Below are 22,634 nucleotides of genomic sequence, written 5' to 3'. Positions count from 1 at the left end.
CATTTTGGCATGTAAAAGATTCAAAATCAGAAAAAAATGTCGTGAACAAGTTGTCCTATGCATACCAAAAGAGACCGCTAAAGCCGAATAGGAAAGATTGAGCTTTAGCTTCATGAGAAAGAGGAGGAGTTTGTTTGATGCATTTACAATTTCCTCTTCCCCACTGACATTAAGCACCCCCACAACAATGCTCTGCAATTTTGAAAATACTGGCAGTGACACACCAGCAATGAATTTTAAAATGTCTGAGGCCTTTTCACTGGAGCAGGCAGATACACTTGAGTAGCCTCGAAAGCTACAGGTAAATTTCAAGCTGTCGATGTTCATTGGGTCACACGCGCTGTCCTTGACGCCATAGGAAGTGCCCCATGCGGCATTCTTTGTTTCCTTCTTCCTAGGAAAGGTAGCCTGCAAGAAATTACGCACACAATCATTTGAAGCCGTGCTTATTAGAGGGTAACAAAGCTATTTTATGTACACATTTGCATTAAATATTGCTTAAAGATTAATGCAGTGAACAATGACAAAACTGAAAATGTGCTTAAGATAAATATTAACACATAGTTTATTTCCCAATCTGAAGTATTTTATCTATCATACGCGCTAGCTGCTATCTCAAAGCTGTACCTACACAGCACAACACCCAGTCCACACTTCGAAAAATTGGGGCGCTGCAGAAAGGTATCAACAAGAAAATATATGTAATTTTAGGTACAAGTCTATTCAGGTGCAATGAAATTAGAGCAAATATGCATACTAGTTCCCATCCTACCTGTGTCTCAGCACTGCAACTTTGCATGCAGCAAAGGAACAGACTCGGCATATCTGGCTCCAAAGTCCAAGTACAGGGGTCTGTTTGTGTTTCTGCCTGCATTCATTGAAAGGCACAGTCACTTCTTTTTTGTTCTTAATTTCCTCCCCACATTACACAATGCAGTCATGCAGTGAATCGTAGTGTTTGTTAGCACCAGTATAAACTGCAATCTTTTAAAGAAAAAATATGAATGACATATATGCAAATGACCTGAAATTGTGCTGTAACGATTAATGAAGACTTCTGGTGTGTTATGTTCACTGACACAATGTTTTAAAAATGTCTTGGGCAACTTTCCTAGATAACAACACAACTGAAAGCACAAAATGTCAGCATGCTATGTGCAAACTGATACAAAGAAAGAAACCAAAGACTAGAACATCGTCATGTCCATAGACACAAGCATATTAAGGGCAAAGAAACTGGGAGAAAGCATTAAATCTAGCTTGCCAGAAATTCCAAAGCTTTGTTTGTTGTTCAAGTCAACACAGAACTTTGTGAAATCAGCTTAGTAACGTTGGTATTGTGAAAGCTTTTCAGGATGGGTATGTGAAGAGAAATACACTTATGAGTCCATTTGTGGAATCGTAGCCTTCTTCATCAGTAGCCACTTCCTGCACACAGCTTGATGTGGGTTCTTTGCTCTGTTCACGTGACCGCAACCTGGATTAAGACAACTCTTTGAGGATTGTTACACTGTGAATCAATATTCATTGAGAAAAGTCATTACCTAGATAGAACAAGCAACAAAAATTGCTCCACAGTTAATGAATATTTGAATACTATTGCTGTATTTGGTCTAGCACTAGTTGAATCAGTTTCATACTAGCTGCATAGTTAAAGCAATGACACAATGCGTAGTTATAATCCTACCACCACAACTGCTAGCCACTAGGACCTACAGTATGTAAAGCAATCATAACATTTCCAGTATCGCCTGCCCTATTTGGTTCTCTCTGTCACAGTTCATTCCAAGTTCCGTTCCATTCACATTTAATAATGCCAGCCACAAAGCACACCATTTGATTAAAATATTTTCGCTAGTTCATCTCACCTTTCATATCTGTAAGCAGAAGGTGTCTTGGTGCGTCTGTATTCACTTGGAAATAGGGTCGGCAGATATGCTGGACTCCGAGGGTCGTTGGATTTCTCACCATTTACAAAATGGTTGCTGCAGATCCTGCTGTGTTTGGTCGGCTCCCACAGGCTCCCGTCTTTTCTAATAAAATTATGACAGAAGCACACATAAACACAGCCATTACAGCAAAAGGGAATAAATTGTTTGGTTTTTGGCTGCATGGGCAATGAGGATCCCCGTAGCGGAAGACTGCAGATTAATTTAGCACCTGGGGTTCAAAACAGTTTGCTGTTGGGCTAGCTGGTGCTTTGACATCATATGCATCTAATTTAACAGCACAGGACAGCGTGTTCGTCTTTTATTTTGTCCGGTCCTTCGCACTAAATTAAGCGATTATGATGTTACCTAAAAGTCTTTAACTTGCGCTGACATCGTACAGCCATCGGGCATATTTTTTTTTATTTCGCCTGCATCGAAATGCCGCCTCCGGCGGCGGGGTCCAACCCATGTCCTTGGGATCAACAGCCGAATCCACAGGGCTACCGCGGCGGGAGAGACCTGATAATGCAATGTGCTGTCCTGCCTCTAGACACAATTAACTACAAAAAAATGGACACAAAATCACTGCAAGCATGAGGTCATCGCGTCACAAACGAAGCTCAGACCACATCCATGCAAAATGAGCAGAGGTCTTGCACGCGGTAGCAATCTGAAGTTTCAATGCGCGAACACACAGGCCCAAAACATCAACATGCGGAAAATGAAGATCAAGCTTCTAGCGATAGCGAAACTATCTCCATGACGCCGAGACACAGTCATGCAGGGGACAACATACGCAGCATTCACATATCCTAATCGAAATAAAGCACATTATCACAGAGCAGACAATACCCACAACCTGTGCATTAAAATTATCGCCATTAAAAAAGCAAACGTTTCAACACGAAAACACAGAGGCGCGATAAATATCAACATGCGAAACTTTCGAGCGATAGCGGAACTATCTCGACAGTGACCCCAAAATGCACTCATGCAGGGGGCAAATTACACACGTATACCGTCAACAATTGAGCGCATAATCACGGTGCAGGCAATACCCGTAACGAGTTCTTTCAAAATACCACCACCAAAGCAACAGCGCCCTGCACATGCCCTAGCTGCGATGCGCAGTCAACTGCTTACCAATGTGAACTTCAGTCGCAGCAGCATGACGATTTATGATGAGACGACGACTATCCCGAACACTTCCTTGCATCATTAAAAAAAGAGGCGTGAATAAAAAATTTGACGTTTTAAAGTAAATGGAATCAGTTCCTCACCTCTGCCGTCGAACAGCGGCGATCCATTGCTGTCGTCGCTCCCGCTCATAGGGCCGCGCTGGGAACGAGTAGCATCGCGTCTCCGGCGTATTTTTATATGTGTTAGAGCAACCAACCACACAACAGTTGTTATTGGACATCGCTTCGGGCTCCTATCGCAATGAAGATGCACGGACAAACCTTATTTGATCGAAGAAACGACCGAGAAAGATAAAGCCACGTCGCAACAACACAGAAGCGACCGGCAAACGGCGCGCTTCACTCCCGGAAGTTGGGAGCAAAGCCGCCACCTGTGGCGCGGCCGTCGCTTTGCACGCCGCCTTATTCGCACCGGCACTGGGCCCTCCCGCCCACCGATGACGCGTCGGCGCGTGCGTCCGCCAGCGGTATTCCCAAACTTCACGTACTGCCACCCGCGCTCCTGTTATAGTATGGCTATGGAACTACATGGGATTCAGATCCAAGCGTAAGGCTATGGAATATACAGTTTTGGCCCAAACAAAAAGACCGGTAATCATAGCCCTTCTAGAGATGGACGGTTAAGTAAAGCTCACTGGATACAAAGCATACAACGAGAAATTGACGGCTGAGTCCCGTTCGATCACAGCTGCACTTGTACTCCGCAATCTCTCAACAAATCAACCTAATCTGGAAATGTCGGAGGTCTCTCATACCTTCATACAAATCTTACTGAAAACGCGCCCGCCCCTCTACATTAGCAATGTATACAGTCCACCTGTAGGCAACAGCATGAAAATGACTACCCTCATCCGCAAGGCGCATTCAGCCGCGGAGATTTTAACGCGCCCCATTCAGAAGGGGCTACTCAATTAACAGTAGAAAGGGAACTAAACTCTGGCTGAGGCGCTAAGGCACACCTCACGCATCGACCCTGACAAACCTACGCGCATTGGTAACAGTGTAGCTAGGGGTACGCGCCCCCACCTTACCTTTGCAAGAAATATCCCCGGTGTGAGATGGGACAATCTCAACATTAACATAGGAAGCGATCACTGTGTGCTGTGTACCATTTCCGATCCGCGCATTGCAGAATGCGTCGCCGGGAAGTGAAGCACATGAATTGGGAAACCTTCAGATATGTCCGCTCACAAAGGCACGCTGGGAGAGGAGAGCAGCTGGAAAGATCAAAGCTTTTCGTTGCTTCTGCTTCATTGAGGGACTTTAGCCCCACCAGATAGTTGGCTCCACCCATGTGAAAGAAGGCGTTCTAGTAGCGTACTAGCAGGCGCCGCTTTGTCTTTTTATTCTTTTGTTCACTTGTTTTTGGACAGGCGGACGACCGTTCCAAAGGGACTGGCCCTACTTCTTTTTTGCCACCACCTGTTCGTATCAGTTTCTCTGTTCTCACATCACAGATATTTTCAATGCTGCTGTCATGTGCTAATAATTTTTTTTTCTCCAGCGTGGTCACTGCACTAGTAAGCTGGGTCTAATGGAGGCCGGGGCCGCCTAATGTTCATAGTGGTGAAAAGCACAAGTTCATGTGCTGTACGAAAGGCAACGCACAAGCAGTCGAATTAATCCGGAGTCCTTCATTACGGCGTCTGCCATATCTTATCAGAGAGGATGATATCTTCATTTTCGTTACTCTCACTTTGACAGTACTGAATGGTCCCGACTTGTGCGCGCACATTTAAGGTATCATGTTAGCACATTAAAGGGGCTCATCTCATCGTCTTCACCACAACTCGATTCAGCATTGCTGGGTATCTCGTCCTCCTGGTTGACAACAATCGCTGTTCCTTGGTCAACAACATCGTCGATGATGTGGTCCAGTTTTCTCATTACATCTTCCTCACTAACATGGTGCACATAATTCTTCCATTTCTCGGTAGTCACTTGCATGATGCCTTGTCAAAAGACAGGGTTCACGTCTCGGAGCTTCAACGTTCTGTTTTAACTGGCCACGAAACCCAGGACGTCGCTCGAAAACCTCTATCAGGTTCAGTTGGCAGTGGTGGGGTGGCAGGCGCAAAACGAGATGGCCAGCAGGGGTGAAGACTACATGGTATCGCTCGCCACCTGTGTGCACGTTGTTGACAGACTTCATGAGTTCGGCCTTCATCTTGTCGCTGCTCCACGCGACACCGTTTTCGGACAGCCAAGCCTGTCTGTCCTTTTTGAGGCTACTCATCGGCGGCCCTTTATCGTACTTCACAGAATGATATAGCGCGTTGTCCATCACTATAACGCTGCCTGGCGGTAATAGAGGGAGAAGTTTCCGGGAGAACCACTTTTTGTAGTGTTCCTCGCTGAGTTTTTCCTTTTCTAGCTCGGAAAACTTCCGCTGCGAATTCGGCAAAACCTCGTTCACTGCCACAATGCGTCACAATAAGCCTGCCACCTATGCCACTGAGGTTTCGTAGACCAATCCAAAGTCCGGATCGATGTGCTTCGTGGTTAATAGTGCAGTGTGTCCACACTCGAATTGGCGTGTGGCCGGCACTGACCCACGTTGCGTCGGTGAAAAATATAGGTCTGTCCTGACGTCTATCTTGTCTGGCGCAGGTACCGGCGGCGACACTGCACTCTATGCGTCGCTTCGGTTAGCATTGCATTCCAAGAGCACTTCTCGTACCGGAAGCCAAATTTCTTCAGCCTCCTCTGCATTGTCGCTGTCAACATGGTCGGTAGCGTGTCTTTTTCGAAATGCGCCACCACCTTGGCAATGGCAGGAATGTCCCCTCTCTGAAAAAAAGCGGTCTACCGCCCTTCGCAACACGCTCAGGTCAAAATCGTCTAGCTTCGTCGTCCGCTCGCGACTTCTTCCGCCAACACGCTTCTTCGGTGCACTCGGCCCACCTTCAACGTCTGCGCTGACCACTGGAGAAGCGTTCACTCTATCACCTGGACGCCTTTTTCCGTCTCTTGATGAGAGAATTCGTGATTAAACTGCCCCACATCCGACGCGAAGCGCTTCAGGAACTATGAAAGCCAACAGCTTCGCCCTTCTGCGAAAACAGCGCACTCTCGGTGCAGGGCACAGAGGCGACAGAACCGACTCTGTTGATGCGATGTTGAAAAAGATGCGGAGCATTACTCCTTGCAGCTTTCCTCCTCAGAGCTGTGTCCGTACGGGCTTTGTTACTTTCGCCAGTGATTTAACACTCTACAATCCACACCTACCTGTACGTTTTGAATTGCTGTGATTATTGTTTTATTTATAGTCCTACACTGCTGAAATATTTTGGAACTAGCCCTGATAGGACGACCGAGCTCTGCCTTCCGTGGTGCTTCAAACATGGAGGAGGGAAAGCACTCAGGAGAGGCGGCTACGCCACAGTGTTTGACGCCGGCTTCCCCATACGCCCTCCCTACTTGGCCGCCGTCGCAGGGCGCTTGCGCATGCGCAGCAGGCATTGCAGCAGACGCCGCCGCTGCGTCTAGCGTTACTATTGGCGGCGCCGTCGGCTAAAAACCCCCAGTAGTCCTTGCGAAAGGGCGTGACATCCGGCACACTTTTTGGCGTGCAGCTCGGAAAAAAGAGGGCCTTTCGTGAGTTTTCACTCGTCCACGGCTGCAAACATCATGCGAGAGGGAGTATAAACATTAGACTCGCAAGACTTGAAGCGTATATATTGAGGCATTGAAAAGGCGCTGTTCAAAATGAAGTTTGAAAACAGCGCACTTCTGCCCTGTTTAACGCAAGTTGGAATCTCTCTGCTGCCGTTGTGAGATTTGAGCACATGTGACAGCTCCCATGCAGCACATGCTTGGCTCGCGTCTTCGTGCTTTGCTTGCTGCACGACAGGTGTCAGCCCCTGCCACCCCCATCACCCAGTTTCAAATGGCACGCTCCTACATTCCATCCAGCCGCCGCGGAGGCTGAGTGGTTATGGCGCTCGGCTGCTGGCCCGAGAGACAGGGGTTCGATCCCGGCCGCGGCGGTCGAATTTCGACGGAGGCGAAATTCTAGAGGCCCGTGTACTGTACGATGTCAGTGCACGTTAAAGAACCCCAGGTGGTCGAAATTCCCGGAGCCCTTCACTACGGCGTCTCTCATAGCCTGAGTCGCTTTGAGACGTTAAACACCCATAAACCCAAACCCTACCTTCCATCCATCCATCCAGCCTGTCACTGCGTTGTGCGAAGTCTTCTGCCCATGCTTCGTGGGGTGTGTTGTATGTGTGCGCGCTCCCGCGCCTAAGTGTCATTAATGTGTTTAATTTTTAATAAGAAGTGTTTCTTGGTTCTTCGCCCTCGCGCACAGCTTCACATCGTCAAGCTTGACGGGCAGCTGAATGCATACGCGGAATACCGCGCAAACTGATAAGTTAAGCGTCGCCAACGTGTTGCGGGTATGTCTTCTTCAATTTTCCACACATTAGACCGAGGACTTATTACTTCGTACTATGGCGGAAACAATAACGGCGTTAGTAGAAGAGCGAAGCGCACCTAGCTCTGTTTGATGCCTTGCAGGCAACGGTGCCAAGGCTGCGGAAGTAGTTCGTCCGCGGAACAATATTACTCTGCCACATATTCGTCAATCTCGAAGCTTCGGTGAGCGTTAGGGCTAAAACAATGAGCGGTATAAAGCGAAGAGGTAACACTGAAAACTACGATGGAAGCTGTGAGGCGTTCAGTGCTCGCAGCCTCTGGCGATAACATTCACCGATTGTGAACTACTTTTTATGCGCGGATGGAGTAAGGGCGATTCGCCCTTTTAGCCGCGTATCGGACTGCCAAAGTAATTATTTCTGGAAGTCACGATGAGTTGGGAGACGAAAATGTGGTAAGTAAAACAAACCACAGGAGATTGCCATTCATGGCACTTAAGATCTGTCGCCACGAAATAGGCTTGTGTTCACTTTGGTTTTAGGTCAAATGTTTTAGGGGAGTCCCCCAAGATGAAGTTGGTTTGTATTAAGGCGGTAATTACTGATTGGCATCAACCCAAGCGCAGCCATACGGCTACAAAGGAAAGCTGTACAGCTTTCTCAGAAACTTCATTGTAGAAGAAAAATTCTTCGTGGTCCGGGGTTCAAACCCGGGACCACCGCTTCACCGGAGCAGTCGCTCTACCAACTGTGCTAACCGGGATGGCAAGCTTATGGTAGGCCGAGAGCGAATCGGTCAATACCTCGGAGTGGGGACAGGATTGGTCAAAAGTTTTGTAGCCGTATGGCTGCGCTTGGGTGGGTGCCAATGAGTAATGAATCCCTTAACAACTTCGGTTTTAGGAAGAAGTATTTTTGGGGCGCAGACATTGCAGGCAACGCCTCTCCTGCCAGGACCACTCACCGTGCCCGTGCTGACTAGTCTGGCACGAGTAATGACTGCGCGAACAGGCACGCTAGCTTTGGCAGCGTTGTCTGCTATGTATGGAACGGAGCAGGAGGCGGCTGCAAGGGGAGGATCCTGGCGGGCGGCTATTAGCGTAACACGCCACGTGCCAGCAGTGAAGACCTGAGATCAAATTTCGCATTACCGGCTATCTTGACAGCCTGTAAATTTTCTCACTAGCCAAAATAGCAACGTTGTGTCTCTGTGCGCATTAGGTTTTTTTCTTGATTAAACTATACCAACATGTAGACGAGTCTCCCTCATGGCCCGCTTATAGGTTTGCAGCGTGGCCATTCTGTGCCCTCAAGGCGATCAAGGTGCATCGTTTCCTTTTTGAGATTCTAAAAAAACGTTGCAACGACTAAGGTGTGCCGGATAACCAGAAAGTCCGTAATGTAGGACATGAGTGTAACGTATGTGCTACAAGGCCCCAACACGACTGCAAAGGCAGAGGCACCATTTTAACAGGCACAGCAACCGAGGAGTTCAAGTTTTAGAAAACGCCCGCTTCTCTCGCATTTTTTGTCTCGCCTGGACTGGGATTCCAGTTTTTCTATTCCTACAACAACGCGTCATGTTACTTTTTTGTTATATGAAAAGAACGTAGCCATCCCTTTTATGAACTTTCATTAAGCGTCCTTCACATTCTACTGTAATTTGTGCTGCACGCCTCTCTTGCCAGGACCACTCATCAGGCTCGTGCTGACTAGTCCGGCATGAGTAATGACAAATCAACGCATTGAGCGAGTATTTCAAAACCATCCTTTTCGTCTGCCAGGTGGCCCACTTTTTTCTCACGTCCGTCAGCACCTCGGCACTTTAGTCGGGTGTGTCTGTCGTTCCAGCCATAACTTCGGCGTCTGCGGAGAGAAGAGATGGAGCGACCGTGTCAGCGACTTGTAAGATATGCGACGCAGCTTTCTTCTATTCCATATCGAAAAGCAGAAAATTTTTGTTTCCACAACAGGCTTTCCTGTAGTTTTTTGGGAACTCACAACAAATTCTTGTAGTAGCATCATGATTTTCTGCAGTATTGAGCAGTCCCCTGTCGTAACGATGGATCCCGTTCTGTCACCGCAACAGACAGTTTCGCAGCAAAACAAAAATTGTCGTAACGACAGGACAAAATTTTCGTTGTATTTTGGGACCAGCTCTGTGGTATTTTTCGACCAGGCCACTTCGCCAAGTACGTTTGTGTGGCATGTGACCAAAAATGGGCGAGGGTGAGGAGGACAGCCTCTGCCCGCTCATCAAAGCTTCGAACAGAGCACTTCGTCTCGGCAAGGTCGGCAAGACCATGTTTAAACATTGCCTAAACTACCGAGTCCCTCACACCGCTTAGGGCGGGTGGTGGTTCAAGTGGGAGCCCAGGTTCGACAAAATGTAAAATAAGGCTCGCGGGCGTACACAAAATGTACTGGAAATTATTCAGGCATCCGATCCTAAGCCCGAATCCTGAGCGTCAACACCATGTTGGCATTGCTCAGTCAAAAAGGCCTTTGTTTTTGGAATTAGCCGCACTTTAGATCTGCTCTTCTTTCGCTTGGCTGGAATTGGCGCAATTTTTAGCTGCGAGATTTTAGGTTTTCAAGTAAATGTGACCTCTATGCCGACACTTGTGTGCTACTCGTCTGGACGATGCTATTTTCGGTCGAACTACACTTGCTTTGCGTCATTCCTTGGCCTGATAACTGTTTAGTCTGTTTTTTTCTTGTTAACGTTTCCTCGGAGACAATTTAATTTTCTGTGCATATTTTGCTCTCCTCTTGGTGCACAGGCTGTCACATCATTTTTAGGTCTGGCTTTTTAAAAGGAAAGCTGCTACAAGCAGCCCTCGTCCCACCCCCACCCCCACCCCTCGTAAGGGCCTAAGCCGTTCCCATCCGGTCACATGGCGATGACTTCTGATCAGGTGGCCAGTGGTGGTCTTGAGATCGTTATGGTACCACGTTGCAAAACAGTTCATCCGTGTAAGACTTTACTGTAGATCTTAAGCATTAGAAAATGAAAGAGGCATGGAGACTTGCTTGGCGGAGTTAGGCGCGTTACTTAAGCAGGTAATTTTTTTTAGCCTTCCCTGGTGTCACTGGCTCCGGTTCGTTTGCCACTTTATCTTTTTGTCGACGAGCGTGGGAATTAAACGTCAGATCTCGGTCCTGTTTCACGGGAGGCGTTAAGGATCTGCATCCTTACATCTCTCGGGTTCTTTTACTAACCACTAGTAGCTTGGAATTAATTATTCCTTTTTCTAAGCACATAAGGTTTTGAAACTTCACCACATAACAAATACACAAAACTATAAAGAGCACTGAGCGCACCTGAGAAGCACCTGGAGAGGCTCATAATGCAGCAAAATGCCCTCGTAAAAACACGGTATGACCTCCAATACGCTAAAAAACTACTGGTATAATAAAATAAATATAATAAAGGCTGGTATAATTTTTTTTTCCAAAATATCCAGAACCTGTCGATTTAAAGAGCAATTTACTCTTAGTTTTTCATCACCTCCTAAATGTCACTGAACGCACTCGAGATCACAGCAGTACGCAGGAATTGCGTAACTGAGGTGTAGACGAGGCACTTGCAGGGGTGCCAAGCAGCACAATTTATTGGCAAAATATTGGTAATATATTGGCAAAGGCCCGTCCTACGTAGGTCCAGAGTGAAACAATTCATTTCCAATATAGGGCCGATTACCTGTGCGGCTTAGGATTCTAGAAAATGCCCATAAAGGTTGCACAGCGACCATAGAGTTTCTTCACAGAAGTGAGAAAATACCAATCGGGAAGGGTGCCATGCAAGGTGACACTACCTCTTTGGTTATATTAATCGTTTGTCTCCCGGAGGTATTCATAGATTGTGATGGGGAATACTTGGGTGGTGAGGGAGAATACCTTAATCTACTGTGCGCTGATGACACCGCCTTCTTAAGTACCTCAGAGAATGAATTGCCAAGCACGACCGAGGACCTGAATGGCAGGCCAAAGGATTGATATGCAAAAAACAAGTGATCTTCAAGTCTTGGAGTGGAACCGCAGTTTACTATCGAAGCGTTGCAAGTGGTAAGAAAGTTAATCTGCTATAGGGTGGACTGCATTCGACAGGCACCCTCAGGTGATGCATAGAAGTTTACAAGTATTCTTCACGAAGAAAGTGAAAGACTGCTCTATCTTACTGGTACTCACCTATGGGGCAGAAACATGGAAGCTAACGAAAAGGGTTCAACTCAAGTTAAGGACAACAAAGCGAGCAATGGAAGAGGAAGGAAGAGAGTAGAGTGGGTCAGGTGACAAAACGTGAGTTAATGGCATCCTACTAGAAATCAACAATAATAAATGGGTATCGGCTGGGCATATTTGCACGACAAGATAATCGGTGTTTATCTTGGTTAAGCGTAATGGAGTCGATTCCAAACGAAGACAGCCGTAGTAGCGGGAAGGGGGGGGGGGGGGGGAGGGGGCAGAATGTTACGTGGGCGGATGAGATTATACTCGGCCAACTCAAAAATTTAGGGCCAAATCTGTCTTAAAGAATGCGCTCCACAAATAGCGCCGACCGGTCTTTATAATATCGCAGTTAATCCCACTTCGTGCAGGATCTTGGCAACTACCGGCGACTGAACGCAGAGGATTAACCGCGACGCATGACAAACGATCGGTTCCACTGGCTGGGCGGCCTTTCCTCCCGGATGCATTTTTTAATTGTATCCTACCATAGGAAGTCTGCAGGAATTATCAGCTGGCTGCAGCTGGCACTAGACTGTTTAACTGCAGAGATATGGGAGAGGCCTTTCATCTGCTGTCGACGTAGGTAGGCTGATGTCGATGATGAAGATGATGGCTTTCTAGGCACAAAAATAGCCAGGCGAAAATAAAACGAATATGTGAGACTCGTTGTAACTGAAACAATTTCTTATTGTGATTTTTAATACACAGTCCGGAGCGTTTCTCCAATGCAGTTGAGTTGGCTGCTCAGTGCCGCGTGCACGTCTCTTCGCCCGTTTCATCCAACGCTGTTTATCGTAATGCAAAACTCGCTTAGCAAGCAACCTTTTTCACCAGAAATTCTTCGTTAGGGTTGGTGACAATACCCCGAGCTTGCTGTCATCGCTTTCTACAGCGAAGCACGCATTTTCCACAAAGGCAAGCCAGCTACACTTCCCAACAGTGGTCCCCGAAGAACCAGTAAAATGGCGAAGCCCACACCGGTCGCGATGCTGTAGAGCTCACCAAATAACTGACCATTGCCAAGACAGCGTAAGCCCCTGTTACAGCCAGAAGCCCCTCCTCCTTCAGAAACTGTGGTTGTCACCCGCACGAAATGACGCCATCAGATTGCCAGGTCACGTGACCGACTGTCATTGGTCATATTAATGGCTCGTGCAAAACATTGGTCCAAAGCCCCCTTACCCATATGAGCTAATAAGTTTAGAACGAAAGCATGGCCGCATATGCATCCAAGCAATCTTCACAATTTCGCTCGCCGTGGTGAAAATTCATTATGGGAACGCCCCATGCTAAGCAGCCGCTTCACGAAAAATGCATAGCGTATTAACGCAATTACTTTTAAGATGATTTTGCTAAAACCCGATGCGATGGCTGCGCGAAGCCCTATTTCTGTAACGTTTGTAACGTTATGACACTCAAATGGGCAAAATTAATTTTTTAAAGAGATTTCATTGCTTTTGAACACTGAATTTCGTTTCGTTGTTTCCTGGCAGTATAATGCTATCGCCGCGGGTGGTTTAGCACAACCTGTCTCCACTTGATGGCGGGGCTGAATTCCTGTGCCGCAAGGGCAGCTTTGACAAAAGAGCTTCATGTCACAAAGCATTTGTGGCCACAAGAGATGAAGTACCTTTTCCAATTATTTCCTCACAGATAAACGGAGCACGAGGCCAGGGAGAAGCGTGTGCCCCTTGTCTTACTATGGGTACCCGAGAGGTTCGAACCCTCACCTCCCGCATGCCCAGCCGATGCTCAAACCTGTAGGCAACAATAAGCGTCACCAGAATGCATGGTTTGTTCCTCAATGCCCTTACGGCTTCCCCGAAGAGGAGAAAGGTCTTGGAAGGTGAAGACAAGGGTTAGCATATATTTACTTCGCTATGCGGCTGACAAGCAAGCCATGCGCCTGGCTACCTTTGGCAGAGTCTGTACATTCGTGAAAACACTTTCATCACTCAGAGGAAGAGGCAGCCAACCAGTGATTGCCACTGAGCATGAAAGGCACGCAGATCACCACATGCTCATGCAGGAATGGTTCCCAGACCAAAGGTTTGTGGTTTATGGGGGTTTTACGTCCAAAAGCAACTTACCTTAAGGAGGACGCCGTAGTGAAGGGCTCCGGAAATTTCGACGAGCAGTTCTTTAACTAGAACTCACATTGCACAGTGCACGGCTCAACAAATCTGCTATTGCATGGTACTGTCGGCCATTTGCTCTTATAGGTGAAATTGAGTGCCCTTCCCGGCCACGGGATATACAGTTTCGGGGCTTGTCGCTGACACCACCAAAGTGCTCACAAACACACCCTGTGGCCTGGGGAGTTTGGAGCAGCCGTGGTCGACATTTCCTGTCAAATGAGTTGCTGGCTAATTAATACCTACCGGGTCCTGTGCCGTCGTAATTGAATTCGGTGATGCAGATCAGGGACTCCGTCGCAGCGTACACTTTTCCGCTCACGCCGTGTTCAGTTCTGCTCAGTGTCCCAAGTTCTACTCCGAAGTAGGTCCATTCTGCGGGCATGCAACGTGCGAATTAACAAGATAGCCTGGAAGCCTAAAGACTTAACAGGACAGCCTCAAGAACACACACGAGCACTCGCGCATGTTCTTGCTTGTTCTTGTGTGCTGTTGCGCTATTTTACATGTCACGCTCTGAGAACAATTCCAGCCGACTTTCGCTCACTGCGAAACTGGATTGTTTGGCTCTTCGGAAGGCTCTGTTGGCTGTAGCTCAGCGGCGAAAGACTTAAGTTCGAAATGAATATTTCTTCGCGGCCACTCGACTCAAACTCGTGACGCTGCGGCTAATATGGACTTCGCGATCACTGGACGAACAGTGGATGGCGGTGCAGTCAAACCTCAGAAATACGCGACCAAAAGCTTGAGTTCATCTTAACGAAATTTTAGCCTAATGTTGTTCTTGCCAAAACTCCGGTTAGAACCGGTTACAATGCCCTCATATGGTATGAATAAGTCAGCGCCTTCGGAAATTTCGAGCACCTTTCATGGGATCATCATACATTATTATACTAATCCCACCCACTAATCCACCTCAACCAACCCACTAACTGATCTTAATTCATTTTCCTGGTAAGCCTACTTCCAATATTTTGAGTTTCCTTTCGAATTTTTTTCCGATGGCCGGTCTTCCAAATTAAATGAGTCCTCCGATTTTCATATATGGAGGGTGCTGATGGCTGCCCGACGCTACCCAGCAATTCTGAACAAATTATCTTTAGTAGCACACATTGTTGGGCTCTAGAAAAGCAATTCAGCTATACATATTTAAGATGAGCGCACTGACAGACTTAACAGGACGGGCGCTAATTCAAACTAAGTTTACTGAAACGCACGCTCATTAAATTTATGTATAATGCTATGGCCATAAATGCGCATGCGCTGACTGCATTCTTTCTAAATCAATGTAACGAGTCAGATCCAGTGAGCGCCCTTCCTGTCATGCCTTTCTGTGTGATCATCTTAGGTAAGTAGAGGTAAGTTACTTTCCTGGAAACAATACACTTCCAGTAGAAAAAAAACGCACCTCTCCAGATTTCAGAATATAGTAGGATTAGGCAAACATTCAAGCTCACACAGCATCATAGCCCACTGTGGGCCATGGATTTAGTCGGGCTTAGCGTGCTCCCTGCTAGAAGCTGAAGGCCGTCGCTTTTGCAATAGCTTGTTGCTCCGCCACAGTTTGTTCAGCGCTCCATATTCTCGCATTAAACAAAACCTCTTTCGTGCTGCCAGTACCACTGCGGCACCGACAAAACTCGAATGCTTAGAACACGTCAAATACCTATGCTTATATGAGCACAGCACATATCATCGTAGCATTTTGGAATCTGCTTTCGTCGTGACAAAAATTCTTGTAACCGAAATGCGGTGCAATTGCACGACAGCCATGTTGTCACCACGAAGGGCGACTCCGCAATACTTGACAAAATTCGTTCGTTCTGAAAAATAGGCAAAAAACTGCTCTTCTACCTGGGCACTGAAGTTGCCGTTATTTTTTACTGAAACCTTACTTCTGCATCTATCACTACTGTTGACATTACAGCTGCCTAATAATAACGTTTCTCCGGCAATAAAAAAATACGAGACACTTTGGCAACTAAACTGTTGACAGGCGAAAGCCGACTGCTTATGCGATAATATTCACTATGCCGTGACGACTTCCGATGGATGTGACGTCACACCCTTCCCGAGGCTATATCGATACCGAAATTATACATCTTTTGGGGATCTTAAGTATTAATTACGCTTAATTCCTCATTTCCCCATCTAAGTTGACAAAAATCCGACCTTTTTCCGGCCATTCTGTAGAAGTTTACACTGTTGTGACGACTTCCGGTGGATGTGACGTCACATCGTTCCCGTAGCTATATTGACGTCCGCGCTATTTCGACGCAGTTTTGACATTTTGACTACAATTACTCTACAGTCTTCAAGCTTGGCTTCTAGGTTCATTTTTTCCTTCTCTATCTGAAAGCAACCATTTTCTCCCATTGTTTTTAGTTCCTGAGTTAACACGTGTGACACCCTCTGTTAACGGACGGACGACAGTATGAGCCATTAAAGGCTTTCGCCTTAATATCATGCTGGCTGAATTTCAGCGCCTCAAGGAGCAAAAATACAATGCGCACTGATACCTTCCACTAGCCCTTTTTTAAGCCCTTTGTGACATCGTAGGAGCAATGGAGAACTTACTTGACGGGTCTATTGAGGTATCACCTCCTGTGCGGAAAAAAAAGTTGTAGTATTGCTCATCAACAGGCACAAAAAACTTTCACAGATATCATCCTCAAGAGCCCAATAATGATGATAGCGAGATACAAGGCCATATACATGTCAAGTGAGCAGTCCAGCATGACGCTTGTGCCGAGATATGTGACCTGAAGCGCAAACTTGTAGACCAGGTGACCTATCCCCAGAGCGGGCCACTATGCGGTCTTTTAGATCAGCCGATCTTTGGCCTGCTGATATTCAAGTGTGTATGAACTGCAGGCACTGAGGAAAAAAATGTTATCTATATTAAAAGAAACCATCACGCGACCGCTTAGAACACCAGTCATGAAAATAAGATGGTTGAAAGTAGGCCGATGCGACGACTCGTGAGGCGTTCACTTAGTGAGGGGCAAGCATTTTACGGCCCAGAGAAGATAAAAAAAGGGGGACGGCTTCAAGAAAGCTTCGCCTGTTAATTAAGGCTGGTCGCATGGCGCAATACTCTTGCACGGGTCATTTTTTTTGGCGCATTACAAGCCCCATGGAGTCACAAACCGTCGTCAGTGATAATCTATTCCCATTGGCTGCAGGTAAGTGAAGTCGTCAGACCGGGTCATTCCTGTTGGCTGGAGAAAAATGACATGACGAGATCTGAGCATTCCCATTCGCTGAAAAAAAATATTGATATCACCAGATCGGAGCATTCCCACCGAAAATGACATCACTAGATCGGAGCATTACAATAAATTGGAGGGGCGTGACGTAAAACAGCATTGCCACTGTAAGTGACCTCACTAGCGCTGAAATGACGTCCCGTCCAGTAAAGGCATAGCAGCGTCTAATGCGGTCGCAGTGGCAAGTCATACATGACTACATATCTCATTATAATGGGATCACGTGTCTCTGAATTTTCTCTATAATATCTCTTCAGAAATGTCATGAACGCTAACTTGAGGCTTTAATTCCTCTAATTTGATTATGCCAGTTCTTTCAGACGGAGTCACCAGCGGTTTTTCTCAGAGGTACAGGGGCAATTAAACGTCCCTTATTACATTAAAACATGCCACTGACAAAAAATCGCTACTGGTGATCACGTTGAAGTGGTGTAGCATGCATTGTTACCGCGTCAATCCTGCCGAGGCGGACGAAGTGCGAGAGTGCCACGAAACCATTAAGCTAACTGTCAAACTCGGACGCTATCCTGTGCTTTCTTTTCAACTTGGGTTTTATCGACCCTTACAGCGCACCCGTGCCGCGCAAGCCAGTCCTCGCTACAACGCCGACTATCACCATTAGTGTAATGTGTTTAGGCTGATTCCCTAAAGTGCAGCAGGCTCTAATCAGCGGAGTTTCCACCTGGGCGCATCCATGCAGCGCCAAAAAAAAGTAATTCAAGCATCCTTATATAAGAAGTTAGCGCAAAACTAAGACGAAGACAGATAAGAAACACACAAGACGACAGACGAGCGCTTGTGTGTTTCTTCTCTGTCTTCGTCTTAGTTTTGCGCTAACTTCTTATATATCATGCAAAGCCAACTTGCCCGACAACACGCTCTTCAAGCATCCTTGTCTGAGGAAAGGTGCATAAGTTTCGTTCAAGCTGCCATGATATTCTCAAGTGAATGCTGACGGTTAACTATTTTGGTTGTTGACCCTCGATGATTGTCGCCGCATTGACGTGAGCTTTCCGTATGCGATGTACCACAGCAAAATGTACATGCCCGCGAGGCCGTGCAACGCAGGAGACTTTACACTGGTATGTAATGGCACGGGAATAACAGCACCAGTTAAAACGCGATACAGACAATAATAATAATAATAATAATAATAATATTAATATTAATAATAATAATAATAATTGGTTTTTGGGAAAATGAAATGGCGCAGTATCTGTCTCATATATCGTTGGACACCTGAACCGCGCCGAAAGGGAAGGGATAAAGGAGGGAGTTGAAGAAGAAAGAGGTGCCGTAGTGGAGGGCTCCGGAGTAATTTCGACCACCTGGGGATCTTTAACGTGCACTGGTATCGCACAGCACACGGACGCGTTAGCGTTTTGCCTCCGTAAAAACGCAGCCGCCGCGGTCGGGTTCGAACCCGGGAACTCCGGATCAGTAGCCGAGCGCGCTAACCACTGAGCCACCGCGGCGGGTATTACGCACTGGAGTCGATCTGCTTTTCGAGCAAAACAGGGCACTATGACGCAAACAGACAATGCCCGGGCGACAAAAAAACACAGCACCAAGAAAGGGCGCATCTAAATCACTGCACGGTGAAACAGTAGCACCCTGAAACCACAACGCAACGACAACACGGCGCTCCGAGCGTACAGCAGAGTGTCACGGAGAATTGCCAAGCCTGTAGTAAGCTCGTGCAGAGAAAAGGGAAAATTACGTTTAGCATAGCGTGTACCTCGCCCTGCCACTGCGCCGTGGCCTCTTCGATAGAGAGCGGCGCTGCCGGAGCCGGTCGCAGAGGCCACGACTGCGCATGCGCTCTTTGTCCTGAGGGAGCCAGATGGCGCAACGTTTCCGTCGACACCGCGACCGCTTACCACGTCGGGACCAATTAGCGCGTGCGTAACAATCAGCAGCTATAAGCAACATAATCGGCAGCAGTGAGACCAATTGTTTCGCATTACTGGTCTCAAGCAGACTTAAGTAAACCCTTGGATTTCTTTTTTTTTAAGCAGTGACTTGCTATTTCATCACCTGCCACCGTAGTGTTTGGTCGGGGAGCGGTTTTTTTTGCCTGCGCGAGGTTATCGGAGTTTTCGCTTACGTGGTTCGTTTTATTACATGTGCTTTTTTTTCAGTACTGTATCTCTGTGCCCCGAGAAATAGCGCCTACAACCACGTGCAACTATGCCTAGCAACACCAAATACCGCCGTCCTTTCCTTGCACGTAGCCCCCGCGACTGGAAAATCTTTTGTTCAAAAGAGTTACAATGTTAGGCATTGTTCGCTTTCAATGAATGCTTTTTTTCTGTTCTTTATTTGCAAGGTATTTTAGGAAGTACAAAGCACCATTGCTTCTTTTTTCTTTGGTCTTCATGTATGAAATGCTCTTTTTTCTTACGCACTTTCCTTGGCCACTTAAATTTGTTCTGTACATTTAGGGATTAGTAAATACACCCACCTTCGTACTACGCTGCACATTTGGAATTCTTAGATATGAGATAAGAGAACGGCAAACGCTTGCGCAAACGATGGAGAGTTGTTCCAAGTTGCATTATACGTTTACAGCCCGGTCAGCTCGGGAGTGGTCGATATCAAAGAGAGCATGATTATTTTCCCATGGCAAGACTGACTATCCCCCAAGTGGCGTTCCGTTTTTCCTCGAACCTATTTTTCACGGCAGAAAGGAAACGAACGGGCAACACCTGCCCACTTCAATGTACTCTGCTTTCGTTCGGCCTCAACGCATGTGCGTGTGTTTCGAATTCATCGAAGAGATTCAAAATGGCGGCAGCTCAGTTTGTACCACCTGTTCCGGGAGGGGGGGGGGGGGCATCAGGCCCTGCTGGGCCACCTGGGCCGCCACTCTCTCCAGTAGTGGATCCTGAACCTCAGAAAAGAAAAGAATGCACGCACGTGAACTTGATGGCTCCCACACTGTGAGACGGGGCACTACGAAATTTGAGAAGCGAAGCCCAAATTAGGGCATGCTTTCGACACTTCTGGACATGAGAACGACAAAGCAGCTCAGTACCAATGCACTAATAATAAAAGTGGTCGTTGGCGCCCGTCCAGTAAGAAGCGGTACGTTATTTTAACCTCTCAGTTCCAGCGCACCCACATGTGCGCCGAACTTGCGTTGCTCCTGGGACAAAATGCGTCACGAATGGCTAATGCTTCTATGCAGAATTTTTAACCAGCAGCGATGTCGCGTCATCTGAGAGACAGTTTGTTAGCGATAGATACATCGCGGTAGTATTTCGAGCCTTCAGCGTGGTGGCGTCGCCGCCACGCTGTCGCGTGGTTGGTCACGTGGTGCGGAGCAGCTGCTGGCGGCGCGGTGCCGCGGCTGATCACGTGGTTGGTCAAGTGACCGAGTTCCACTCGGCCAGCTGTAGATATCGCGTCACTCCAGGCTTAACCAGAGCTAAACCACCGCCAATTTTTTTTGTCCCCTGCTTTAGCTTTTTCAAGAAGCTCCGGTGAGCGGTTTCGTTCGCTTGTCCGGCAAACGTGATTGCTTTGAAAAAAATTTAAAATCTGCTTGTCCATTTACATGGAGGCTTCTCATGAACAAATTGACACAAAGAGAGCCGAACACGAACAGCAGTCCGCTTTCACGATACATAACAAGGCGCGATGGAAATTGCACAACCGATCAGCCTGGACGGTGGCATTTTGTTCTCTGAAAATTAAGCATGTTGCGGCAAAATATGGCTATAAGAAGATTCCCACGAAATAATATATAGATTGATAATTCTAAAATCTTCCCATATGACTCACACGGAAAACACATGCAACACCTAAAGTCTGTATGCACTGTACAGAAACACATGCAGAGAAGACGAACTTCATGCGGACTGCGCACAACGTCATGCACATCATATAATAGGCATGCGGAAACTGTGTGCAAAGGGTGTCGGAACAATTCCAGTTTGAGACTCCGCAATCCCATAATTTCATTAAAAGCCATTACTATTGGCCGTCTGAGTACTGATTATACTGGGCCGTACCCTAGAGGTAGGAGCTCAAGGCTTCAAGGCAGATAATAAAGACAGTGTTATTGAAAGGCTACAAAGACTGTACACTACAGATGGGTGTACTAGTGTTCGTGGCGAAGAACATGTTGCTCAGTAACGAACTCCGTGTCTCCCGAACTGGCGTGAGTCTTTGTGCACGGCCTTAGCTCTTTGATGCGTCCGGTAAACCAGCTGCTTTTGGTCCTCCAGGCTCGAGCTGGACGGCACGGCCTGCTCAGGTTGAGAGTTTGGGGACGGCCTGCACGCTTTGTCAAGCCCATGTAGTATTAATACTTAGAAGAGTGCGAAGGATGGGAAACAACGGAGACACGACTAGCGCTGTTTTTAACTATGGACGCTGACCAACAGGACCAATTCACTACACTTATCCACGTAATCTAATACAGATTTGGGTGCTCCCGCATAGCCGGCATTTTTTAGGGTATAATGTGGGCTGTATGTGGTGCAAGACGTTGAGGATGTGGGTATGTGTTCGTCTGTAGCAGCCTCCAAGCTTTTTATGTGATTTAAGATAGGTTTAGCTCTTACCCATTTGCGCATAAGTGCACAAGTGGCGCCACCTTGTAGGCTAACATACTACTCCCGCAGGCGAAGTGGTCGGTCGCAGCCGCATTAACGGGTCCCGGGACTTAATTTCAAGCGACTTGTCAACGGTTCGTGTTATCCCTATCAAGCATCTTTCTTATGCAATAACGCCATCCTTCACGGTGTACTGGATATGAGCACAGCGCGACTGGTTTCACATTAAATGCACGTAACCCTCCCTTCCGCTTTCATTTAATGCCGACTCCCTGCCCTAGGCAGTCAGTTAACTGAGGGAGGACCATAGCGTGCCCTCGCATGCGAGCCCGTTTCAATCACTGGCAGAATGTCTTTCGAAGCTTCATTCCTCCGGCACAGCCGCTCGGATACCAGCCGCGTCGAGCTGTGAAGCTGCTTAGCAGGGATTCCTTTCTGGCTACTCGGAAGCAACACTTGGCGCTCGAGGCGAAAAAAAAAAGCTCTTGCAATCGACAGTGGAGAGTGGCGACACGACGCTGACTAACAACCCCATTTTATTGCCCGTTCTTTAGTTATATACCTCATGAGCGTAGACAAAAAGGAAGTGCGCACCTAAATGTAGCAAGTGGCAGAACATCACGCTGTCTGACATAAATATTCAATTTATTCCGATAGCTCTGTTAAAATAACTAGAAGCTTGCTTGCTCGCTTGGCCTGTTGAGGCGGATAGGACTCACCCTCGTCGCTGGGCCCGGACGTCGCCACTAAGAGGCCGACGCAGGCCACAAGCACCAGCACCACGCCGCCGATGACAATTGGCGGCATGTTGCCTCCGCCGTCACCCTTTGCTCCCCTGAGAGCGGAGAAGTGTTGACACGCCGCATTTTAGTGCAGTCACTTTGAGTACGGTGGCTAGGTACAAGTCATTTAAATCTAGGTCAAAG

The 22,634-nt window shown here is 47.3% G+C and overlaps 1 protein-coding gene across 1 annotated transcript; it reads right to left on the bottom strand.

The window, feature by feature from the left end:
- Positions 1-9,215: 9,215 nt before the first annotated feature.
- LOC144135024 (protein Skeletor, isoforms B/C-like) lies at positions 9,216-22,634 on the bottom strand. Its single transcript, XM_077667796.1, has 4 exons — positions 22,428-22,634; positions 16,455-16,481; positions 14,124-14,252; positions 9,216-9,375 (listed from the first exon to the last, which is right to left on the bottom strand). The coding sequence occupies exons 1-4, from the start codon at positions 22,513-22,515 to the stop codon at positions 9,335-9,337; spliced, it is 285 nt and encodes a 94-aa protein (XP_077523922.1). The 5' UTR covers positions 22,516-22,634; the 3' UTR covers positions 9,216-9,334.

Source organism: Amblyomma americanum, chromosome 5, assembly GCF_052857255.1.
Source record: "Amblyomma americanum isolate KBUSLIRL-KWMA chromosome 5, ASM5285725v1, whole genome shotgun sequence".
NCBI classification, from domain to species: domain Eukaryota; kingdom Metazoa; phylum Arthropoda; class Arachnida; order Ixodida; family Ixodidae; genus Amblyomma; species Amblyomma americanum.
Note: the sequence above shows the minus strand (reverse complement) of the source record. Positions and strands in the feature narration are given on the sequence as shown.

Coding starts and splice junctions, on each gene's coding strand:
- LOC144135024 (XM_077667796.1), bottom strand. CDS start 22,515: ATGCCGCCAATTGTCATCGGCGGCGTGGTGCTGGTGCTTGTGGCCTGC. Junction 16,482..22,427: donor GTCCGGGCCCAGCGACGAGG/GTGAGTCCTATC, acceptor TTTTCCGCACAG/GAGGTGATACCTCAATAGAC. Junction 9,376..14,123: donor TTACGACGGCACAGGACCCG/GTAGGTATTAAT, acceptor TTCTCTCCGCAG/ACGCCGAAGTTATGGCTGGA.